Source organism: Mustela putorius, unplaced genomic scaffold (assembly GCF_011764305.1).
Source record: "Mustela putorius furo isolate JIRA1106 unplaced genomic scaffold, ASM1176430v1.1 tig00003863_pilon_pilon_pilon, whole genome shotgun sequence".
NCBI classification, from domain to species: Eukaryota; Metazoa; Chordata; class Mammalia; order Carnivora; family Mustelidae; genus Mustela; species Mustela putorius.
The window spans coordinates 31,661,867-31,684,261 of NW_025422015.1; the positions used below are offsets into that span (position 1 = coordinate 31,661,867).

Sequence of the window (22,395 nt, forward strand, 5' to 3'; positions counted from 1 at the left end):
TTGAACATAGCCACACTGGCTCTGATTTGCATTTTTACAAGAAGATTGCTGTGGCAGCTATGTTGAGCAAAGATTGAAGGGAGGAAGAAGGCTGAGGCAGGGAGATGAAGTAGGAAGCTATTAAGATCCACATGAAAAGTGGTAATGGTTTGGATGTGGATGTCAGTGGGAGATAGTATTTGGATTCTGGGTATATTCTGATGATCGAGCCAACAGAATTGAGTGACAGGTTGACAATGGCATGTGAGAAAAAGAGGGAATCAAAGAAGACTCCAAGTTATTGATCCAAGCCACTGGAAAGATTAAATTATCATACACTGAGATGAAGAAGAACGGGGGAAAAAATAAGTTGGAGAGAGGAAGTGAAGAGCTTGCTTTTATGTTATGTTTTAGATACTTGTTATATGTTTAGGGGCACCTGGGTGGCTCAGTGGGTTGAGCCTCTGCCTTCGGCTCGGGTCGTGATCTCAGGGTCCTGGGATCGAGCCCCATATCGGACTCTCTGCTCAGCAGGGAGCCTGCTTTCCTCCCTCTCTCTCTGGCTGCCTCTCTGCTTACTTGTGATCTCTGTCTGTCAAATAAATAAATAAAATCTTAAAAAAAATCATAGATACTTGTTATATATTTAAATGAATGTATTTTTTATACATTGGATATTTGAATCTGAAATTTAGGGGAAAGGTGTTGGCTGGAAATATACATTGCTAAATCATCAGCTTAGTATATAAAGCCAATATGCATCTCTGTCATGTCTTTCTCATATTCTGACTTAATATCTAATTCTTCATGTGACAGTAAACTCTTGTAGCATAGTTTTTATGTCTTATTTGTCACATCCTCTGCAACTAGAATGACAGTGTTAAGAAATATTTGACAAAAGAAAGAAGACCTAAAAGAATGAAGGAGGGAGGACTTTATAAACAGTGCCAATCAGTTTGTCTTAATTCTAACAGGCAATAGATTAAACCCTCTGAGATTTCTGAGCAGAAGCTTTACTTGACTCATCTGTACTTTAGGAAGATTATTTTAGTGACTGTGTAAAGGATGAACTAGAGTGCAGAACTGAAATCTGCCAGAGGTGAATCTCCAGGCATGAGGGTCAGTAAAGTAGAGAAATAGCAGAGACTTATGAAAATAATCAAGGGATATTGTTCCTCTTATAAGGGTAATATGACTTCTCTGTTTGCTGAAGAAATCCTCATTTAAATATTTATTCAAGTTAGACACTCTACATTATATTTCCTTAAAAAGAAAAATATATGCTTCCAGTCTGGTCCAGCCTATCCTTCTGGTCCTGTTACTTACCACTAATCAAAGGCCCCCTTTGCATTCATGCCACTGAAACTTTCTCCTCCTGTTCCTTGTAGATGAGCTTTTCTTCCCCCATATGATTTAACTGTAAAGTTGCAGCTAAAATGATCACTTCCCTCTTACTCCGAAGTAGATGTTCCTCTTCTCTGCTCATTATATTCACTTTAAACTAGCATTTTAATATTTATTATATTGTATGTGGCTAGTTCAAATTATTCCATTATGTCTCAAACTCCTTTGTACCTTCAGTATAGTATTTGATATATATATTTATTGAATTAAATATATAAACTGTAACATCAGCATCTGTATTCACACCAATACATTTGTGTAATAATTCTAAATATATTGATATTTACAAATATACATATGAGCATATACCTAATTATTTAACAGCCCCTTTAATGCAAATTTGGCAAAGGGATAAAAGAGAACTTAAGAAAATTAGAACAAAGAAATGAGAAGAAAATGTAAGGTAGCATTAAATAGGGATTAAGGTAGGTGAAGGCAATTGATACTTATTGAGTACCTCTTGTGAGTTAAATAGTGTGCCAAAGTACATAATGTGTATTATATTATTCAACCCTATAACTGCTCTTTGCAGTAGGCATAATCATCACTTTTAAAATTAAGAGACTGATGTGCAGAGGAAAGAAAACAGTTTTGAAGAAAAACATTTGTGAAGAAAATTATAACTTTATGAATAAACCTGAAAATGTATATGAAGAGATACAGGGATTAATGGTCAAGTCTATGAGTATGAAGGAAATAAGAAATGATAATTATGGAGATTTGCATGGCCAGAGGGTTATCTCCCTAGTCTTCACTATTATCTCCAATTTCTATAGCTCCCCTTGGCACATTGTTATGTTGTATCAAATTTTCTGTAGATAATCTGGAATTAACATTACGTAGTATACATAATCTAAATACTCAAAAAGACTAATTGCTCAGTGTATTTATATTCAGTGCCCTTTGTAGAATTTCTAAATTATGATGTGAGAGATCTCAGATGCTGGCTCTTTTGAATGTATTATCTAGGCAGATAAACCCCAAATGTGAATTTAAATTCTTTAAAGTCTCTAACTGAATAGCTCTCCACTGGAATTTTAGAGTACAGCCAAAAATAAAGTCACTTCCTGTTTGATTGTATAATATATGTTATTATGATATGGTAAACTTGTTGTTAATATCATTTTCTTCCCATGGCTTTAGATATCCTCACCCTTCACCCCTTTTTTTGGGGGGGGGGGCTGGTGAAACAATGATTTCTTATTGTAAAATTTCCCTGTATTTACTTTAAATAAATAAAAACCATGTTTTGATATAAAAAATGCTGGATGGATATATTCAATATTTTTTCATGTTTCTTGAAATGAGAAATTGATTGTCTTTTTAAAAGTGACAGCTTGCTTAAACCCTAAGGTAGCTGAAATTAGAATAACACAATCATCCATCTGTTGTTAGTTCCCTCAGGATTCCAATCTATTATAAAATTTGCAGATCTGGAAAAATCAAATTAGTTTAGCTGTTTATCCCCTTAAAGAAAGAGGAATGAACAAAGTTCTGCACATTTGCAGTTTGTAAATCTATACAAGTATCTTTCCAAGTCTTAACCAATATTAATTTTTTATTGGTTCACTTCCCTGGAATGAATTGGGGATTTTTTTATCCTAATGTAATTGCTTCTTTAAATGATAAACTCAGTACTCCTTTAAAGGTAGGAAATATTTTTAATGTTTTATCTTTATGTTGCTAATCAAGCAGTTGGAAAGAAATCACAAAATTTTGTATTGTTTCACCTTTTGATTATTAAAATACTTTTTGAACTTAATATATAGTGTCAAAAATCTTTTATACTTTTTTTGGATATTCAGCAAATATGCTCTTTGCCACCTTCCATTTATGGAGCATGTTTGTGAATATGCTTAATAATAGCAAGGAAGTATATAATATGAATTAATTACGATATCCTCAAGTAGGGGAAATATTGCATCCACCTAAAATGATGAATTAAATAAATTGCAACAACTAGTAAAATAAAATAAAGAAAACTGACATTTTTCAGCTGGCTTCTTTATTTTCAGGCAGTGTGCCTTTAAGTATAGTATTTGTACTGGGTTGTTGTCAAATGAGGGGTTTTATTTCAAGTTTTATAGGTGTTTAGTGGAAAGAGCAACCAGTGTTGACTAGTACCATTGTGAAAGACAAGAGGAAGAAGCAATACTGCAGCAAGAGGAGTGGTGCTAGTTTGGCTAAAACAAAAAGTAGGAGAGGAGGAGTCTTGCAGGAAAGGGTAATAACAAAGACATGGAAAGAAATCCTTTTTTCTAAATAACGCTGACTATACCAATTAGGGGCTGACACTCTTACAGTAACTTGGCCACAAGAAATTTAATTTTATGTCCATTTGAGTTCAATAAAATGGATAGCTAGCTATATCCCTGTGTTTAAAGAGAAGCAACAGAATCTGCCAACCAACTCTGGGAAAGGAAGGAGGTAGGAGAGAGTGTACTGACTGGTTGACTTCTTTGGGTGGTGAGAGTTCTTTGACTTTAGAACAGTTACAGCAGGACTTCAGAAGAAGCAGTAACTGCTTTTCTAACCATGGAAATGTATTCCAGTGGGGAAATTCTTTGCTCTTCTGAAAATTAATTTTTTTCCACACCATTAGCCAAGTGCCGGGCAGAAGATATTTCATTTCTTCTACTGCTCTATGTGCTAGCTTTGCGAACCAAAAATAGAACAGAATGCATTACTAGAGTGAGCAATTTCAGTCAATATTAAGTCAATTTTTCCAACTCATTTTCTTCTGAGACCATTATATTTACAATTACATGGATTGGTTATTTCAAATAGTTAATGCTTTGATTAAATTAGACGTTAAGTAGGGTAAGTATGATGGTACAGGTGTCATTGTTTGTTTGACTTTTTATCAGCAACTTGTTATACTTTTCATAGTGACTCCAGGGAGTAGGAGTTGTATCGTCCATTTATTACTTAATTTCAATGTACAAAATATATTTTTAAGTCCCTATCTATTTCCATCTCCAACTTGCTCCATTTGTATGCAGTGCAACTTCTTGTTCATTCATTTGTGCATTTATGTATTCATTCAGTGTTTGTTAAGCACCTATTATGTATCTTACACATAGATGTGCACATTTCAGTGGTTACCAGTGAAGACATCCATTTTTATCACTGTATTTTATTTATTTTATCCCATCAGTTTTGTTTCTGAAGATTTTAATTACTGCTTCACAAGTTGTATTTAGTCTAGATTGTATATAACAAAAGATTATTTCACTGAACTTTTGTAGTCAAAGATCTGTTTCCGTTTGTCAAGTTGTCATGTATCAAACACAAATTTAAAATTGAAGTGTCTCTTTTAATAAAATATATAGTGAATAGAAAACTATTTTCTGATTTCATTCCTGCTTGGAAAACTTTATTTTTTTCAAATGGGTTTTATTCATACTACTGTCCCTGTATCTATCTAATATTAGGGGTTTTTTGAGTGGGTATTTGATGTTTGTTCTGGTATGCTTAATACCCCCATATATTCTCACTAAAAAGTGATTTAACCACTTTTTGAAGATTTTTGAAGATTTAACCATTACTTTTTCTTTTAAGATTTTATTTATTTATTTGACAGACAGAAATCACAAATAGGCAGAGAGGCAGGCAGAGAGAGAGGAGGAAGCAGGCTCCCTGCTGAACAGTGAGCCCGATGAGGGGCTCCATCCCAGGACCCTGAGATCATGACCCGAGCCGAAGGCAGAGGCTCAACCCACTGAGCCACCCAGGCGCCCCATAACCACTACATTCTTTAAAGTGAAATTTGTGAAATGGAATATTACTGTCTGATTTCAACTATTTCTAAACTTTTATTCCTTTAAATGTGGATCTCAAGTTCAGTGCAGAAGAAATAAGCTGTAGAGGTCTTTAAAAATACAAATGACTGAAAAAATTAAATTAACTGCAAGACTAAAAAAAATCACAGGAAAAAAGCCATGAGTTCCCTGCTTGGCTTTCTCCTCCTCTGGAATTCTGCTGCTCTCCTTGGTATTGAAACCGCACTCCTTGGTAGGTGAACTTGGTCTCTGCTGGATTTCTTGTTGATCTTCTGGGGGAGGGGCCTGTTGTAGTGATTCTCAAGTGTCTTTGCCCCAGGCGGAATTACACCGCCGGGGTGAGTAATCCGCTCGGGTTTGCTTTCAGGAGCTTTTGTTCCCTGAGCGCTTTCCGTAGAGACCCTAAGCCCAGCAGGAGAAGAGAAATCATAAAGATCAGAGCAGAAATCAATGAAATAGAAACCAAAAAAACAATAGAACAAATCAACGAAACTAGGAGCTGGTTCTTTGAAAGAATTAATAAAATTGATAAACCCCTGGCCCGACTTATCAAAAAGAAAAGAGAAAGGACCCAAATAAATAAAATCATGAATGAAAGAGGAGAGATCACAACTAACACCAAAGAAATACAAACTATTATAAGATCATACTATGAGCAACTCTACGGCAATAAATTTGACAATCTGGAAGAAATGGATGCATTCCTAGAAACATATAAACTACCACAACTGAACCAGGAAGAAATAGAAAGCCTGAACAGACCCATAACCAGTAAGGAGATTGAAACAGTCATTAAAAATCTCCAAACAAACAAAAGCCCAGGGCCAGACGGCTTCCCGGGGGAATTCTACCAAACATTTAAAGAAGAACTAATTCCTATTCTCCTGAAACTGTTCCAAAAAATAGAAATGGAAGGAAAACTTCCAAATTCATTTTATGAGGCCAGCATCACCTTGATCCCAAAACCAGACAAGGATCCCACCAAAAAAGAGAGCTATAGACCGATATCCTTGATGAACACAGATGCGAAAATACTCAACAAAATACTAGCCAATAGGATTCAACAGTACATTAAAAAGATTATTCACCACGACCAAGTGGGATTTATTCCAGGGCTGCAAGGTTGGTTCAACATCCGCAAATCAGTCAATGTGATACAACACATCAATAAAAGAAAGAACAAGAACCATATGATACTCTCAATAGATGCTGAAAAAGCATTTGACAAAGTACAACATCCCTTCCTGATCAAAACTCTTCAAAGTGTAGGGATAGAGGGCACATACCTCAATATCATCAAAGCCATCTATGAAAACCCACCGCAAATATCATTCTCAATGGAGAAAAACTGAAAGCTTTTCCGCTAAGGTCAGGAACACGGCAGGGATGTCCATTATCACCACTGCTATTCAACATCGTACTAGAGGTCCTAGCCTCAGCAATCAGACAACAAAAGGAAATTAAAGGCATCCAAATCGGCAAAGAAGAAGTCAAATTATCACTCTTCGCAGATGATATGATCCTATATGTGGAAAACCCAAAAGACTCCACTCCAAAACTGCTAGAACTTATACAGGAATTCAGTAAAGTGTCAGGATATAAAATCAATGCACAGAAATCAGTTGCATTTCTCTACACCAACAGCAAGACAGAAGAAAGAGATATTAAGGAGTCAATCCCATTTACAATTGCATCCAAAACCATAAGATACCTAGGAATAAACCTAACCAAAGAGGCACAGAATCTATACTCAGAAAACTATAAAGTACTCATGAAAGAAATTGAGGAAGACACAAAGAAATGGAAAAATGTTCCATGCTCCTGGATTGGAAGAATAAATATTGTGAAAATGTCTATGCTACCTAAAGCAATCTACACATTTAATGCAATTCCTATCAAAGTACCATCCATCTTTTTCAAAGAAATGGAACAAATAATTCTAAAATTTATATGGAACCAGAAAAGACCTCGAATAGCCAAAGGGATATTGAAAAAGAAAGCCAACGTTGGTGGCATCACAATTCCGGACTTCAAGCTCTATTACAAAGCTGTCATCATCAAGACAGCATGGTACTGGCACAAAAACAGACACATAGATCAATGGAACAGAATAGAGAGCCCAGAAATAGACCCTCAAATCTATGGTCAACTAATCTTCGACAAAGCAGGAAAGAATGTCCAATGGAAAAAAGACAGCCTTTTCAATAAATGGTGCTGGGAAAATTGGACAGCCACATGCAGAAAAATGAAATTGGACCATTTCCTTACACCACACACAAAAATAGACTCAAAATGGATGAAGGACCTCAATGTACGAAAGGAATCCATCAAAATCCTTGAGGAGAACACGGGCAGCAACCTCTTCGACCTCTGCCGCAGCAACATCTTCCTAGGAACAATGCAAAAGGCAAGGGAAGCAAGGGAAAAAAAAAATGAACTACTGGGATTTCATCAAGATCAAAAGCTTTTGCACAGCAAAGGAAACAGTTAACAAAATCAAAAGACAACTGACAGAATGGGAGAAGATATTTGCAAACGACATATCAGATAAAGGACTAGTGTCCAAAATCTATAAAGAACTTAGCAAACTCAACACCCAAAGAACAAATAATCCAATCAAGAAATGGGCAGAAGACATGAACAGACATTTCTGCAAAGAAGACATCCAGATGGCGAACAGACACATGAAAAAGTGCTCCATATCACTCGGCATCAGGGAAATACAAATCAAAACCACAATGAGATATCACCTCACACCAGTCAGAATGGCTAAAATCAACAAGTCAGGAAATGACAGATGCTGGCGAGGATGCGGAGAAAGGGGAACCCTCCTACACTGTTGGTGGGAATGCAAGCTGGTGCAGCCACTCTGGAAAACAGCATGGAGGTTCCTCAAAAATGTTGAAAATAGAACTGCCCTATGACCCAGCAATTGCACTATTGGGTATTTACCCCTAAAGATACAAATGTAGTGATCCAAAGGGACACATGCACCCGAATGTTTATAGCAGCAATGTCCACAATAGCCAAACTATGGAAAGAACCTAGATGTCCATCAACAGATGAATGGATCAAGAAGATGTGGTATATATACACAATGGAATACTATGCAGCCATCAAAAGAAATGAAATCTTGCCATTTGCAACAACATGGATGGAACTAGAGCGTATCATGCTTAGCGAAATAAGTCAAGCAGAGAAAGACAACTATCATATGATCTCCCTGATATGAGGAAGTGGTGATGCAACATGGAGGCTTAAGTGGGTAGAAGAAGAATAAATGAAACAAGATGGGATTGGGAGGGAGACAAACCATAAGTGACTCTTAATCTCACAAAACAAACTGAGGGTTGCCGGGGGGAGGGGGTTTGGGAGAAGGGGGTGGGATTATGGACATTGGGGAGGGTATGTGATTTGGTGAGTGCTGTGAAGTGTGTGGACCTGGTGATTCACAGACCTGTACCCCTGGGGATAAAAATATATGTTTATAAAAAATAAAAAATTAAAAAAAAATAAAAAAATAAAAATACAAATGACTGGATATTCACACTCAGCAATCTCATCAGCGGTATGGAGTGAAGTGTGTTTGTCTTTACTTTTAAAAAAAACTCAAGAGAATTTTAGAGTATAGCTGTATTGGAAACATTATCTGTTGAAATGTGCAGATTTAAGTTTCTACTCTTAATATACAGAAACATAAGCTTTTAGAGAGAGAATAGATCTGGGAAATTATTTGTACAATCCTAGGAAAGTTCAAAGGGCTCCTCAGACGACAGCTAGACCACTCTGGAATGACTCTTTCCTTCCATAGGAAAGAAGTAAGAACCTGAATCATACAGCATTTGAGTGGCATAATCCTTTTGGGCAACTACTCTCACCTTGATCCTTAACTATTCCATTCTTCATTGATAGAGAGGTCCGTATCTTCTCCTAGAAGCCACCGTGATGTATGGGATACAATGGCATCAGGGACACTCATTATTAGCACCATTAACCGACTGCACATTCCTCCTACTGTAAAGATACTTAGCTGTGTCATACTTTGCAGAAGAGGAACATTAGTATTACAAGTGACAGATCAATGTATTAATGAAGATAAATATTTCTCATGTTTAATAATCCAGTTTTATATGTACTAGAATTCAAAGTGTTATCATCTAATCGAAGTTAAAACTGTTCTGGTAATAGCTTATAAAAATTAATCTTTGATATAAGTACAGAGAAGTGGAATTCATGGATCAGAGAATGGAAGTATGTTTAATTTTACAGAAAATGCCAAACCATTTTCCAAAATAGTTGTACCATTTTACAGTCTTTGCAGCATCATATGACAGTTCCAGTTCCTCCTTATTCTTACTGACACTCAGTATTTTCCATCTTAAATTTTAGCCATTTCAGTGGGTGTGCAGTAGTATCTCCATGTTGTTTTAATTTGCATTTTCCTGATGATGAATGATGCTGAACACTTCTTTTGAGATGTCTGTGCAAGTATTTTGTTTCTCACTCACCCTCATCATTTCTATATGGGTTTCATGACTTTTTTAATGTTTGAATTATGGGTAGTAGTTATATAAGGATTATGGATTCAATCTCTTGTCCAATTTATACTGCATATATTTTCTTCCATTATGTGGCTTGTCTAGTTATTTTCTGAATGTCTCTTGATGAAATTTTGATGAAATCCAGTTTGTCAACTTTTCTTTTTTTCTATGGTCCGTACTTTCAGGGTTTTATTCAGAAAAATCTTTACCTACATCAAGACCATAAAGATAGTTTTTTATACTTAATACTTCGCCTTTTACCTACAGGTCTATAATCGATTTTGAATATTTTTTTGTGTATGTGTGAGGTAAGGGTTTACATCTTTTCCCCCAGATATCTACTTGTTCCAGAACAATTGTTTGAAAAGCTTTCTTACCTCATTGAATTGCTTTTATATTTTGTCAAAACTTAATTGAGTATATAAGTAAGAATATACAACTTGTTCTTATTCTTAGGAGAAAAGTTCTACATTGATTTTTTTTTTCTACATTGATTGTTGAATGTCAAATCAACTTCACATTTCACAGATGAATTCCTCTTGATCATGATACTTCATTCTTTTAATATGTTACTGAATTTGAAAGGCTAATATTTAAAAAAAAATTATTCTATTTATATTCATGTGCAATATTGGTCATTAGTTTTCTTTTAATGTCTTTGAATGTATTGGGGAATCATGGTTATGTTGTGCTTATAAGTGTGCAAGATTGTTATTATTTTACTTATTTGATTGAATTCACTAGTGGACACCATTTGGGTGTGAGTTTTCTTCATGGTCTGCTTTTTAAATGTTAATTCAGTTTCATTAATAAATGTAAGACTTCAGATTTTCTATTTCTTCTTGGGTCTGTAGGATCTATGGTGATATTTTCTCTTTTATCTTGATACTGATAATTTGTGATTTCTCTTTCTCCTTTTTCTTTATAGCCAGGTAGAGATTTGTCAATATTATTGATCTTTTCAAAGAATCAGCATTTGGTTTTATTTGTATCTTCTGTACTTTTTTTTTCTATTTTATTGGTTTCTATTGTGTTTTTTTTTTCATTTTTTTGCTGACTTCAGGTTTAATTTCCTCTTCTTTTTCTAGCCTCTGTGATGGAAGCTTAGATCATTGACTTTAAACATTTATTCGCAATGCTTTAGTTGCCTCCCAACGCATGTTTAGAAATGTCTTAATTACCATTTCATTAAAAATATTTTCTAATTTAGCTTGTTAGCTTGCTTTGGCCTTGATTAATTTGCAGTGTGTTTCTTAAGTTTCAAGAATTTGGAGATTTTCCAGGTATCTTTTTGTTACCGATTTCTAATTTAATTCTATTTGTGTTTATAGATTATACTCTGCATAATTTAATTTCTCTCAAATTTTTTGAAACTTTTTATGGTGAGTCAATGTTCTGTCGCAGTAAATGTTCCATTGACAAGTGAAAGGATATTATTTTAGAGTTGATAGTTGTAGTGTTCTGCAAATAACCAATAAGGGCAATTTAGTTGCTCATGCTATTCAGATTTTCTAAATAGTTTCTAAATTTTTGTCTGCTTTTGGTACAAACACAGATATAGTAGTGTTGAGCTCTCCCTTTATTGTTTTATGCTTACCTACTTGTCTCTTTAATTCTTTAGTTTTTGCTTCATGTGTTGTAAGGTTTTCCAATTTTATAAATATATATTTAGTATTGCTTTTTCTTCTTGATTAATTGACCATGCTGTTATTTTTAAAAAGTCTTTTTATCTCTAATACTCCTTGCCCTGGAGTGTATTTTGTCTGATAATAATACAGACAGACGTTCAGCTTTCTTATAACTGGTGTCAGTATAATATGTCTTCCTATCTTTAATATATCATGTCTTTTAGTTTAAAAGGCATCTAAAGATATATAGTGTGTGGTTGCATCTTGCTTCCTGCTTTTAATTCAGTCTCAGAATTTCTGCCATTTTTTTGGTGTTTTTAGCCCATTTACATGATTATTGATATTTTAAAATTTTATCTATGATTTTGATGTTTTTGTCTACTATGAATTAATACCATGTCTTTCACATAAGAACCTTACAAAAGTTTATTTCTATTTGTCCTTCCTGTATAATATTTTTCTATTCATTTTACTTTAATATGTTATTATTCCTTGAATCAGTTATTTTTAAGTAAATTAAGAAACAAGAACGAAGTTATTTATATTTGCACATACATTTACAATTTCTTACACTCTTGTATGTGTGTTAATGTGTGTTGTATGTATATGTATCTGTGTATTCATCTGGTACCATTTCTCTTCAGTGTGAAGAATTGTAGTGTTTTTTTGTTTTCGAGTATAGTTGACATGCATATAGTTACACTAATTTCAGGTGTACAACATAGTGATTCATTAAATTTATACATTATTCTGTGTTCACTACAAGTGTAGCTGCCCTCTGTGCCCATGCGTTGCTATTACAGTATCAAGTGACTGTATTCCTTTATACTATGGCTTTTATCCCCATGATTTATGCATTCCATAACTGAAACCCCTTCACCCATTTTGCCTAACTTTCCACCCCACTCTCCTTTGGCAACCATTAGTTTGTTCTCTGTATTTGTAGGTCTGATTCTGCTCTTTATTCTTTTTTTCCCACATATGAGTGGAATGATATGGTATTTGTCTTTCTCAGTCTGACTTATGCTGTCTGTGTCCATCCATGTTATTGCAAATAGCATGATCCCATCCTTTTTTGGCTGTGTAATACCTGTGTGTGTGTCTGTGTGTGTGCATGTATGTATGCACATACATGCATCTTCCACATCTTCCTTATCCATTCATCTATCGATGGGCACTTAGGTTGCTTCCATATGTTGGCTACTGTAAATGATGCTGCAGTAAACATAAGGGTGCATGTATCTTTTTGAATGTTTTCATTTTCTTTGGGTAATACCCAATAGTGGGATTAGTGGATCATATGGTATTTCTATTTCTTTTTTTTTTTTTTTTTTAGGAACCTCCATACTGTTTTCCATAGTACATGTACCGGTTTATATTCCCATCAATAGTTTACAAGGGTCCTGTTTCTCCATATTTTTGCTAACACTTGTTATCTCTTATCTTTTTTATTTTAGCCGTTCTGACAGGTGTAAGGTGATGGCTCACCTTTGATATTTGGCCAAGAATGTTCAGACTTCTTTATTCATGAAAGTCAAAATCTGAGAAAAAGAACACAAATGTCACAAAAAAATAAACTTCAAGATATACATTGAATAAACAAATTTCAACATATCTACATAATGGAATACTACTTGCAATAAAAAAATACTATTGATACATGTTACAATATGGAATGCATCACAAAACATTGTGTTAAGAGAAATAAAAAACACAAAATAGTACATATTATGTGATTCCATTTATATGATGTTCTAGGTAAAGATAAGCCAACAGTGAAAGAGATCAGAACAGTGGCTAGTTTAGGGAAGAAGGATGTGCAAGAATTGGCTAGAAGAGAGCATGAGGGAACATCTACATGATGAAAATATTCCGTATCTTAGAAGCATGTGGGTTATACAGCTTATATGCATTTTTCAAAATTAATAAAATCTTTATATTTCTTGAACACAAGGTATACCTCAATAGAATATATCTTCCCAGTTAAAAAGCAATCTTATAATACCCTATTATGGTAGTTGATAAGAGGTAGGTCTATTTCACAGCTATAAAAATATATAAAGGCAACATATTTTATTGAAACTACTTAAATTTTGCAAAGTCAGCCAGTGTCACCAACACTGCAGCACCAAAGTCTTAACATTATTTAAACTTGGGAAACTAAAATACAATTAATAATAAAATATAGGATCACCAGGAGTGTATTCAGGTTCTGACATAGAAGGAACTTCCTGGTCACTACGCAAATGAATTTTATCTGATTGTGTTGTAATGGGCATTGGTACAGCTATTTAAATTATGGCTGACTTTTTAAAAATGCTCTTGAGAAGACTAAGAACTTGAAATTATGGGGAACATACGAATGATTAATAGTTTAAAGATTGGCCATTTTATGAGAGTGAGAATAATTTGTGACATGTATGTTTATAAAGTAATAGAAACTCAATTTTTTTTTTTTGTATAGGAGAAAGATACTGGCTCTTATAAATGGGGAAAAACTGTCCTTAGCAATCTGTACATCTAAAATTTACATCTATTTAACTCTAGTTAGAGTTCTAAATAGGGAGGAATTCGAAGATATATAAAAAATAGCTTAACTACTCATTATACGCCAAATGTAAAATACTATTAAGTTTGTGTTCTGAACTGAATAAGTAAAACTCAGATGTAGCTTGTCAGGAAATTAACTGAGCTCTTAAGTTTATTTTATTTTATTTATTTTATTTATTTAAAGATTTTATTTATTTATTTGACAGAGAGAGAGAGAGAGAGATCACAAGTAGGCAGAGAGGCAGGCAGAGAGAGGGGAAAACAAGCTCCCTGCTGAGCAAAGAGCCTGATGCAGGGCTCGATCCCAGCACCCTGAGCTCATCACCTGCGCTGAAGGCAGAGGCTTTAAACCCACTGAGCCACCCAGGTGCCCCAATTTTATTTTATTTTAATTAATTTATTTATTTTTAAAGAAAATGACCACTGTAGGTGGGTAAAAGACCAGCCTGGTTTGGCTGGGCTTATGAGGACTTCCTGGGGCATGAGACTTTCAGAGCTAAAACCATGGAGGGCCTAGGCAAACTAGGAGAAACAGGGTACCTTACCTCCAAGAGTGCTAAAAGATGAATTATTGCTGGTCCAATGAGTAGATGTTTGATAACAGTGATGTTTAATTTGTTGTTCTTCCTAATCTCTGTAGATCTCAAGTCTAGCCATATTTTACAGTTCAGTTTAAGTGCCACTTCTATGTAATCTCTCTCTCTTTCTGAATTCACATAACACTCTATCTGTACCATTCTTGTTCCACTTAGTCCTTTAAAACATCTTTATCAGAGTTATCTATATACGAATTTTATCTCTGGCACTGCATGGAAAGTTCTTTTAGGGCATGATGTATGATTTCTTTTTTTATCCCCCAGAGCTTCTAGCATCATGCTTCACACTTTATCAGAAAGGGTGTATTAAAAGGAATGAATGAATCCACAAGTTAAGTAGATTATACTAATAGGATGAGATGCACTGGTGTGTAATAGGAGGGGAAAAAAAGGTGGTGGTTGGGGGGGACGCTTGGGTGGCTCAGTGGGTTAAAACCTCTGCCTTCAGCTCAGGTCATGATCTTGGGGTCCTGGGATCAAGCCCTGCATCGGGCTCTCTGCTCAGTGTGGAGCCTACTTCCCCCTCTCTCTCTCTGCCTTCCTCTCCGACTACTTGTGATCTCTGTCTGTCAATTAAATAAAAACAAATAAATAAAAAATAAAAAAATCTTTAAAAAAATAAGCTGTAGTTTAATATTAGCTTTGTTAAAAAACAAAAACAAAACAAAACAAAAAACAAAACCCTACTGACATGAGTATGAGAAACCCAGCCTTTAGTCCTCTTTACCACTAAATAACAAGTACCTTAGTATTTTACATGTGTATGTGTGTGTGTGCACATGCACGCTACAGTTTCTTTAGCCAAAAATTGAAAGTTACAACTAGGACTCTCAGTGCTTCTAATGATGCTACTGAGCACTCACTGTTAGCTTCGTCATCCATGTTCTCCAAAACCAATCTAAATTTTCAACCTCTCCTATTGTCCCCTGTCCCATATAGCCCCTTCACATTTCATAGATCACAAACTCCTACTCCTCAAAGAAGATGCACCTACTGGAAGAACTTTGTTCACCCCAACCTCATATATTGTTATACATTATAAGCACTATACTGATTATTCCTTCTTGACACTCATGTTTAAATCTTTAAGAAGTGAACAGCCATACTTATACATATTTGTAAATCAAAATCTTATAAATGCATTGGTTGATGAACGTACAATGTTCTACATCATTTTGGGGTTAAGAGCTTTTGTGTTCTGAGAGCTGAGTAAAAATAGGTTGCTTTAAAACTACAATTAGTCATTTTGTACTTAATATGCTTTTAAATGGCTTTTATAGGAGAAAAGTTATTTGTAAAAAGTTTCCTATTAATTCTTTGAAAATGTAACTGATAGCTCTTAAAAGAATGAATTCATCAATGTTTTCAAAATTCATATTAAAATATGTAAAAATATTACTTTAATCAATTTTCAATTAAAATGTGATTATTATGCAGACTTTTATACATTTTTATGACCCAGTTTGCTTTTGTTTTTAGCTACTGATGCAAATGTGAAGAACGAAAGTCTTTCATCTGTGCAGCAGCTTGGCATTAAAATGACTGTCAGGTATATTATAGGGAAATATCTCCCTTGCGCATTGCTAGAATTTGTTTTATCTACCTGATATGTGTTTAATAGTATTTAACAACCAACTATTTTGTGTACTTTAAATGCAGAATTTATCATTCAGAAAATAATAACTTTGTTTTGGAGATATTGGCACATGATTAAATTACCTCTGCTGGTAAATCAGTTATGGTTCATTATCATTTCAGAGGCTAATTACAGTGTATTTAAGTCTCTATGACTACAGGTTTTTTTAAAAAATGAATTGTAAAAATCAGCACATTGGTAGCACAATCATGCCATTTAAAAAAATATGATAGATTTTGGGCGCCTGGGTGGCTCAGTGGGTTAAGCTGCTGCCTTCAGCTCGGGTCATGATCTCAGGGTCCTGGGATCGAGTCCCGCATCGGGCTCTCTGCTCAGCAGGGAGCCTGCTTCCCTCTCTCTCTCTCTCTGCCTGCCTCTCCATCTACTTGTGATTTCTCTCTGTCAAATAAATAAATAAAATCTTAAAAAAAAAAAAAAAAAAAAAAAAAAATATGATAGATTTTAATTGTCAAGCTACGGTAATGAGTACAAAAGAACCTTGAGGATAGATGCCCAAGTTCAAAATGAATAAACTAATTATAGTAGTTTGAATTTTTAGTACCCAAATCGTAATTTTCAAAAGAAACTTAATAGCAGACTGTGAATTAAGGAGTGAGTCTCCTCTCTTGCTTACTAACTGGGGATTTAACAGTTCCATCCTACTTCAGTGAGTAATCTTTACAATCTATGGAAGCTTTTAAAATGACTATTTTTAATAAATTCATAGCATTATAATGAAAAGTGTGGTAGTAATTCTGGCTAATCCGTCTGTATCACATGAAGCATGTAACTCATTGTTTTGTGACCCTATATCTGCTTTTTATTTTGTAATGTCCAATTTCTATTCTGAGATGGAATCCATAGATAACATGAGCAGGCTAGTCACATATTTTTTAAATTCAGTATAATGTCTTATTGGTAAGATGTGAATGGAAGGTGATTTGTACCCAGCTACAGTATATGACAGAGCTGTCAACCATATAGAATCACTGTGACTTTGACAGCTGCATATAGACTACTGATGTTTTGGTGCTTCAAATACTGCTCAAGTTTTGCCACTGGCCAAGTGACTTTCCAAAATGGAGAACAAGTCTTAGGCTTCAAACAATGAAAGTACTATATTTTCCTGATTTACACATTTAGTTGCATTCAATGTATAATAAAAAATATAGAAAAAATATTTTATGATCTTATATAAAGCAGAATTGGTTTCAGATAATTATAAATAGCTTCTTCATCCATGCAAATAATAGGCAGGCCATTTGTAAGTGGTTGTTTAGGACTGCTCCACATCTAACCTGCATTACTCACCAACTACTATTTGTGTCCCCAGTCACCGTGCAATCAAAAATGCCCCCATGAATTTCTCAGGTCGCCGCAAGAGGGGATGTACTCCCTCTTAGAACCTTTGGATTACATGGATTAGATGAAATCTAAAATTGCTTCTACACTTAACATTTGGTCAGTCTCACCTGTCAGCATTACATGTTTTAGATTAGGTTCAGGAAAAAATGCTTGTATTCTTCTCATCTACAGTATCTGCATTTTGTTCTGTCATTATTGTTTTATTCTCCTTAAAAGTTATCAGTATTTACCAGATAATTACTGCTAATCCAAATATAATTATCAGGAACATGTACTTAGTGTAAAGCTCTCCCTACTTAGCATAGTTACAGTGGAAGTAGAAGAAAACTTAAAACCTTGAGATCTCAAGAGGACTACACTTGATGGCTTTTAAAAAGTGAATTTATAATGCAGGGACTGAAGTTTTTCATTTTGCATGTTTTGTGGGCTTTTAATATAGATATGGCAAGTTCCTCAACCTGTTAAAAGACAGCGCAGAAAATGATCTTACCTTGGTTTTAAAGCACTGCGAGAGATTCCTAAAACAGCAGCAAGCGCCCGTAAAATCTTCTCTTCATATCCTTTTTGAGTGGATTCACAGCAGTTGAACATTATGTGTTTTTCATAGTTCTTTGATAGGGTACCTTAACACATTTATAGTAAAATACTTTTGTAGCAACATGGACGGGACTGGAAGAGATCATGCTGAGTGAAATCAGTCAAGCAGAGAGAGTCAATTATCATATGGTTTCACTTATTTGTGGAGCATAACAAATAGCATGGAGGACAAGGGGTGTTAGAGAGGAGAAGGGAGTTGGGGTAAATTGGAAGGGGAGGTGAACCATGAGAGACTATGGACTCTGAAAACACAATCTGAGGGGTTTGAAGTGGCGGGGCGGTGGGAGGTCAGGATACCAGGTGGTGGGTATTATAGAGGGCACGGATTGCATGGAGCACTGGGTGTGGTGCATAAATTATGAATACTGTTATGCTGAAAATAAATAAATTAATTAAAAATAAAATAAAATAAGCAAAAAAAAAGAAAAAATAATAATACTTTAACCTATATTGATTTGTTGATGTACCTTTATAGTATTCTATATTTTAAATATGAATTTTATTAAATTGGGTAGTAATTACTAAATTTAATCTTACTTATTTAATCTTAAACTGAGTAATTAAAGTTATTTGGCTGTATTTTCAGATACATAAAAGACATTTTTAAAAAATAGATTTAGTATATCTAGAATAAGAATATTCTAGAGTTAGTAAATTTAGAATAACAATAGAACATACATTTATTTTACTTGAATTGGTTATTTTTCAGAAATAGATTTGACTTGAAGAGAAAAAAAGTATGCAAACCATTTGCCTTACTGAATTCTAAAAATATATGGATTTTAAAATATTTGATTATGTTAGTAATTTAGCAGATAACCTAAACCAGAGAAAGAGAAGGTACTATGATTTTAATGACTTGAATAAGTGTTGCCACGAAACAGATATTTTTTTCTGCATTTGCTAGTGCCATTGCCCTCCTCTACTTATGTAAATAATCAACACATTGGCTTGTAAATTGATTGAAGGTAAAATGAGGACTGAAGTATCAGAATCTTTTTCCTGATAGGGATCCTGGAAATGAATATTAATAGAGTTCTTATATTTCATCTTGTAAGACAAAATATGCAAAAATTCCTTAACTGTGCTTTTCAGTCTGCCTGCAGGGGACTTACACTGGCCATGACTGGTTTGTATCCTCTTTGTTCATGATAATGCTGGGGGACAAAGAAAAAACATTAAGATTTCTTCAGCAGTTCTCCAGGCTTCTGACCTCTGCTTTCCTTTGGTTGCCAAGACTTCATATTTCTGTAAGACTTTTTAACTCTGTCTTTAAATGAGTGTGTTAAATTTTAAGGCAGATCCTATTTAAATTCATTGGGATCTTATTTGTAGAGAGTTCTGTAATAATTTATGTTCATTTTCTACCTGAATGCTTTTTGACTGATTCTCTTTGAAGATACAGATTTGACATTTTCCCAAATGCTTGGTGTCTTACTTAAAGGTAACTGAATGAAAGATTAGTGATAATAGATGGATTATTAAATTTTAAACATGTCATCTAGTAAATTATAAAAAAATATGTAAAAAGAGCTATTGAATGTTTTTTTAATTGTTGCTTTGTTAGAAAAAGTCAGTTAACTTACAACATAAGAAAATAAGTCAATATAAATGTATTCTATACAGAATATGGAAATCTATGATGAGTTTGGAAATCTATGATGATTTTTGATTATAGTGTTAAGGTGTATTTTAAAGGGTTTTACTAGCTTCCTGAGATCTTAGAGTTTAGAGGCAAGAGCATCCCTCAGTTTACTAACATTTCTGTATTTTGTTTTACTTACTGCCATTAAAATCTCCAACCTGGGGATACTGTCTACTATACCAGATAGGCTCACACTTCCCAAACCTCTCCTACGACATACTGCACATGGACAGTGCAATCACATCGCTCCCAAAGATAAATAAGTTAAGGGATTGAGAGAATATGTGGCTATCAATGAAAGCATGTATTACATGTTTTCACAGTATATGTTTGTGATAAGGAATATAAAGCCAAAGAATCAAGGAGGAATATATTATAAATACTGAAATTTTATCATTTTTTGCTTAAAATAGCTGTACATAATTCCTTAATAAGAATTCCTAGCTCTTATACTTCAGCAAATGTAAAATTTGTTCACAAGAACAGGCAGAAGCAAATGGCAAAAGAACGTGTGCCAGTTTTTCTTTAATCAGTGGAACTATTTTCCTTCTGTTAAGCAGAATTTGAATAATTCTTTAAATTATACGTGAAGATTTTAAAAATTGTAGATATTCCCTTCTTCTATTTACAAATATAATGTTCAAAAATCTTTTGATAATGAATATAGATTTTGAATCCAATCATACATTTTCATGTCAAGTATTGTGAAAATGATACCTGCATTCCACTAGTCTTAACTATTCTAGCTTAGTGTTCAGATTGTGACACTGTCAGATATCACCAGTCAACTTTTTTATTTTTTTAAGATTTCATTTATTTATCTGACAGAGAGAGATCCCAAGTAGGCAGAGTGGCAGGCAGAGAGAGAGGCGGAAATAGGCTCCCCACAGAGCAGAGAGCCCAATGCAGGACTCGATGTGGGGCTCTATCCGAGGACCCTGGGATCATGACCTGAGCTGAAGGCAGAGGCTTTAACCCACTGAGCCACTCAGGTGCCCGCCAGTCAACTTTTTTTTTTTTTTAATTTTTTTTTTTAATTTTTAATTTTTTATAAACATATATTTTTATCCCCAGGGGTACAGGTCTGTGAATCACCAGGTTTACACACTTCACAGCACTCACCAAAGCACATACCCTCCCCAATGTCCATAATCCCACCCCCTTCTCCCAAACCCCCTCCCCCCAGCAACCCTCAGTTTGTTTTGTGAGATTAAAAGTCACTTATGGTTTGTCTCCCTCCCAATCCCATCTTGTTTCAAGTGGTGATGCAACAGTCAACTTTTTTAACCATAATTTTCTAAGGTTGCATTTTTGCTTTGAATCTATAAACTTTTCATAAGACATCATTTTATTTTTTAACATAACAGTGACGTTGTGCTCTAATAGGGTTTCTTCCCATCAGGAAGGACTTTATCAGGCAGCTTGGATTTTTTTAGATTTATTTTGATATCATCATTGAATATGGAATATAGACCTGTGCACGGAATGGAACGACATTTTACTCAGGTGTTTAGATGAACTCATGATGTAAAGCCTTGACACCTTTCTGTTGGTGCACCTGTACCATCAGTGAACACCTAGGCAGTGCCTTACATAGTATCATTTTTTCTTTTCAACTTTTCAATATACCAAGTTGAATTATTTCATTACCAGGAGTTTGTTTTAGTGCTTCTTTATAAAATAACATTCTGCTAATATTCCTCTTCAGGGATTTTATCTTAGAGCTGTTAGCTAAATGTAGTTATTAATGTTTCTGTAGTCACAACTCCATGATTTAAATGTTTTTGATTTAATCATTTTATGGATTAGTGGTTTTTCTATGCCACTTGTTAATACATTCAGTAATAATACATTATTTAAAAAGTAATCCCTTTTCTATTTTGTTTGTTCCATTGGTCTCAAACATTGAAGTGACACTAACTATGCAGGTTGATAAAATAAATTAATCTGCAGTTGTGGTGAGACACTTTGACTTTAGTCTACCTTTCTTAGCTCAATCTCATTATTATAAACAACCTCAAAAAAGCTTCAGCCTGTGCCCCAGTCCCACATTCTTCAACCTTATTATCCTGTTTCTTTTACAATAGCCTATGTCAGTTCCTAATTTGCTGCTTAATTTCTGTTTTTACTTATTTAAACACTTAAATATAAAAGTTCTAGGAGGGCAGTGGTTTCTGTTTTGTTTACCAATGTGTCCCAAACTAATTCCAGTAGTAATTAATTCAACAAATGGGTGTTGAGTGTATGAATTAATATTTAAATATAAATATGCAAAGGACAGAAAGATTTTATTACTTTAAAAATTTTATTTATTTATTTTAAAAATGTATTTAAAAAATAGTTGATCCTTTGCATTCTTAAGAATGTTGTTAAGCAGATTGCATCAAAAGGTGCCTTGGATGAGCAGTATAGGACATAATGAAATAATTACTTTGAAGTTTTTAAAATTTTATAAACTATCTACTCATTTGAGATAAATAATTTGAAATTTTTTTTTGAAGCTGCTGAGATCATTCTGATCTCAGATCCTTAAATGTATTGACTGTATTGAATTATCTTTCATTATTATTTGTTCTTAAAAGAAAACAACAACTTCCTAAATGATAATGTACTAATTCTTTATGGAATTTTATCAAGATTCAGAGTTTGGCTTTTAATAAAATGCTTTTATT

General features: G+C 34.2%; 1 protein-coding gene across 2 annotated transcripts in view; it reads left to right on the forward strand.

Moving 5' to 3' along the window:
* Positions 1-22,395, forward strand: part of TBC1D32 (TBC1 domain family member 32) — a 247,479-nt gene that overhangs the window by 195,150 nt on the left and 29,934 nt on the right. For both annotated transcript variants that reach the window (XM_045066413.1, XM_045066412.1), the window contains exons 29-31: positions 15,960-16,029; positions 17,921-18,036; positions 19,174-19,328. In XM_045066413.1, the coding sequence (XP_044922348.1) occupies positions 15,960-16,029; positions 17,921-18,036; positions 19,174-19,328 (341 nt within the window). The remainder of the gene's footprint in view (positions 1-15,959; positions 16,030-17,920; positions 18,037-19,173; positions 19,329-22,395) is intronic.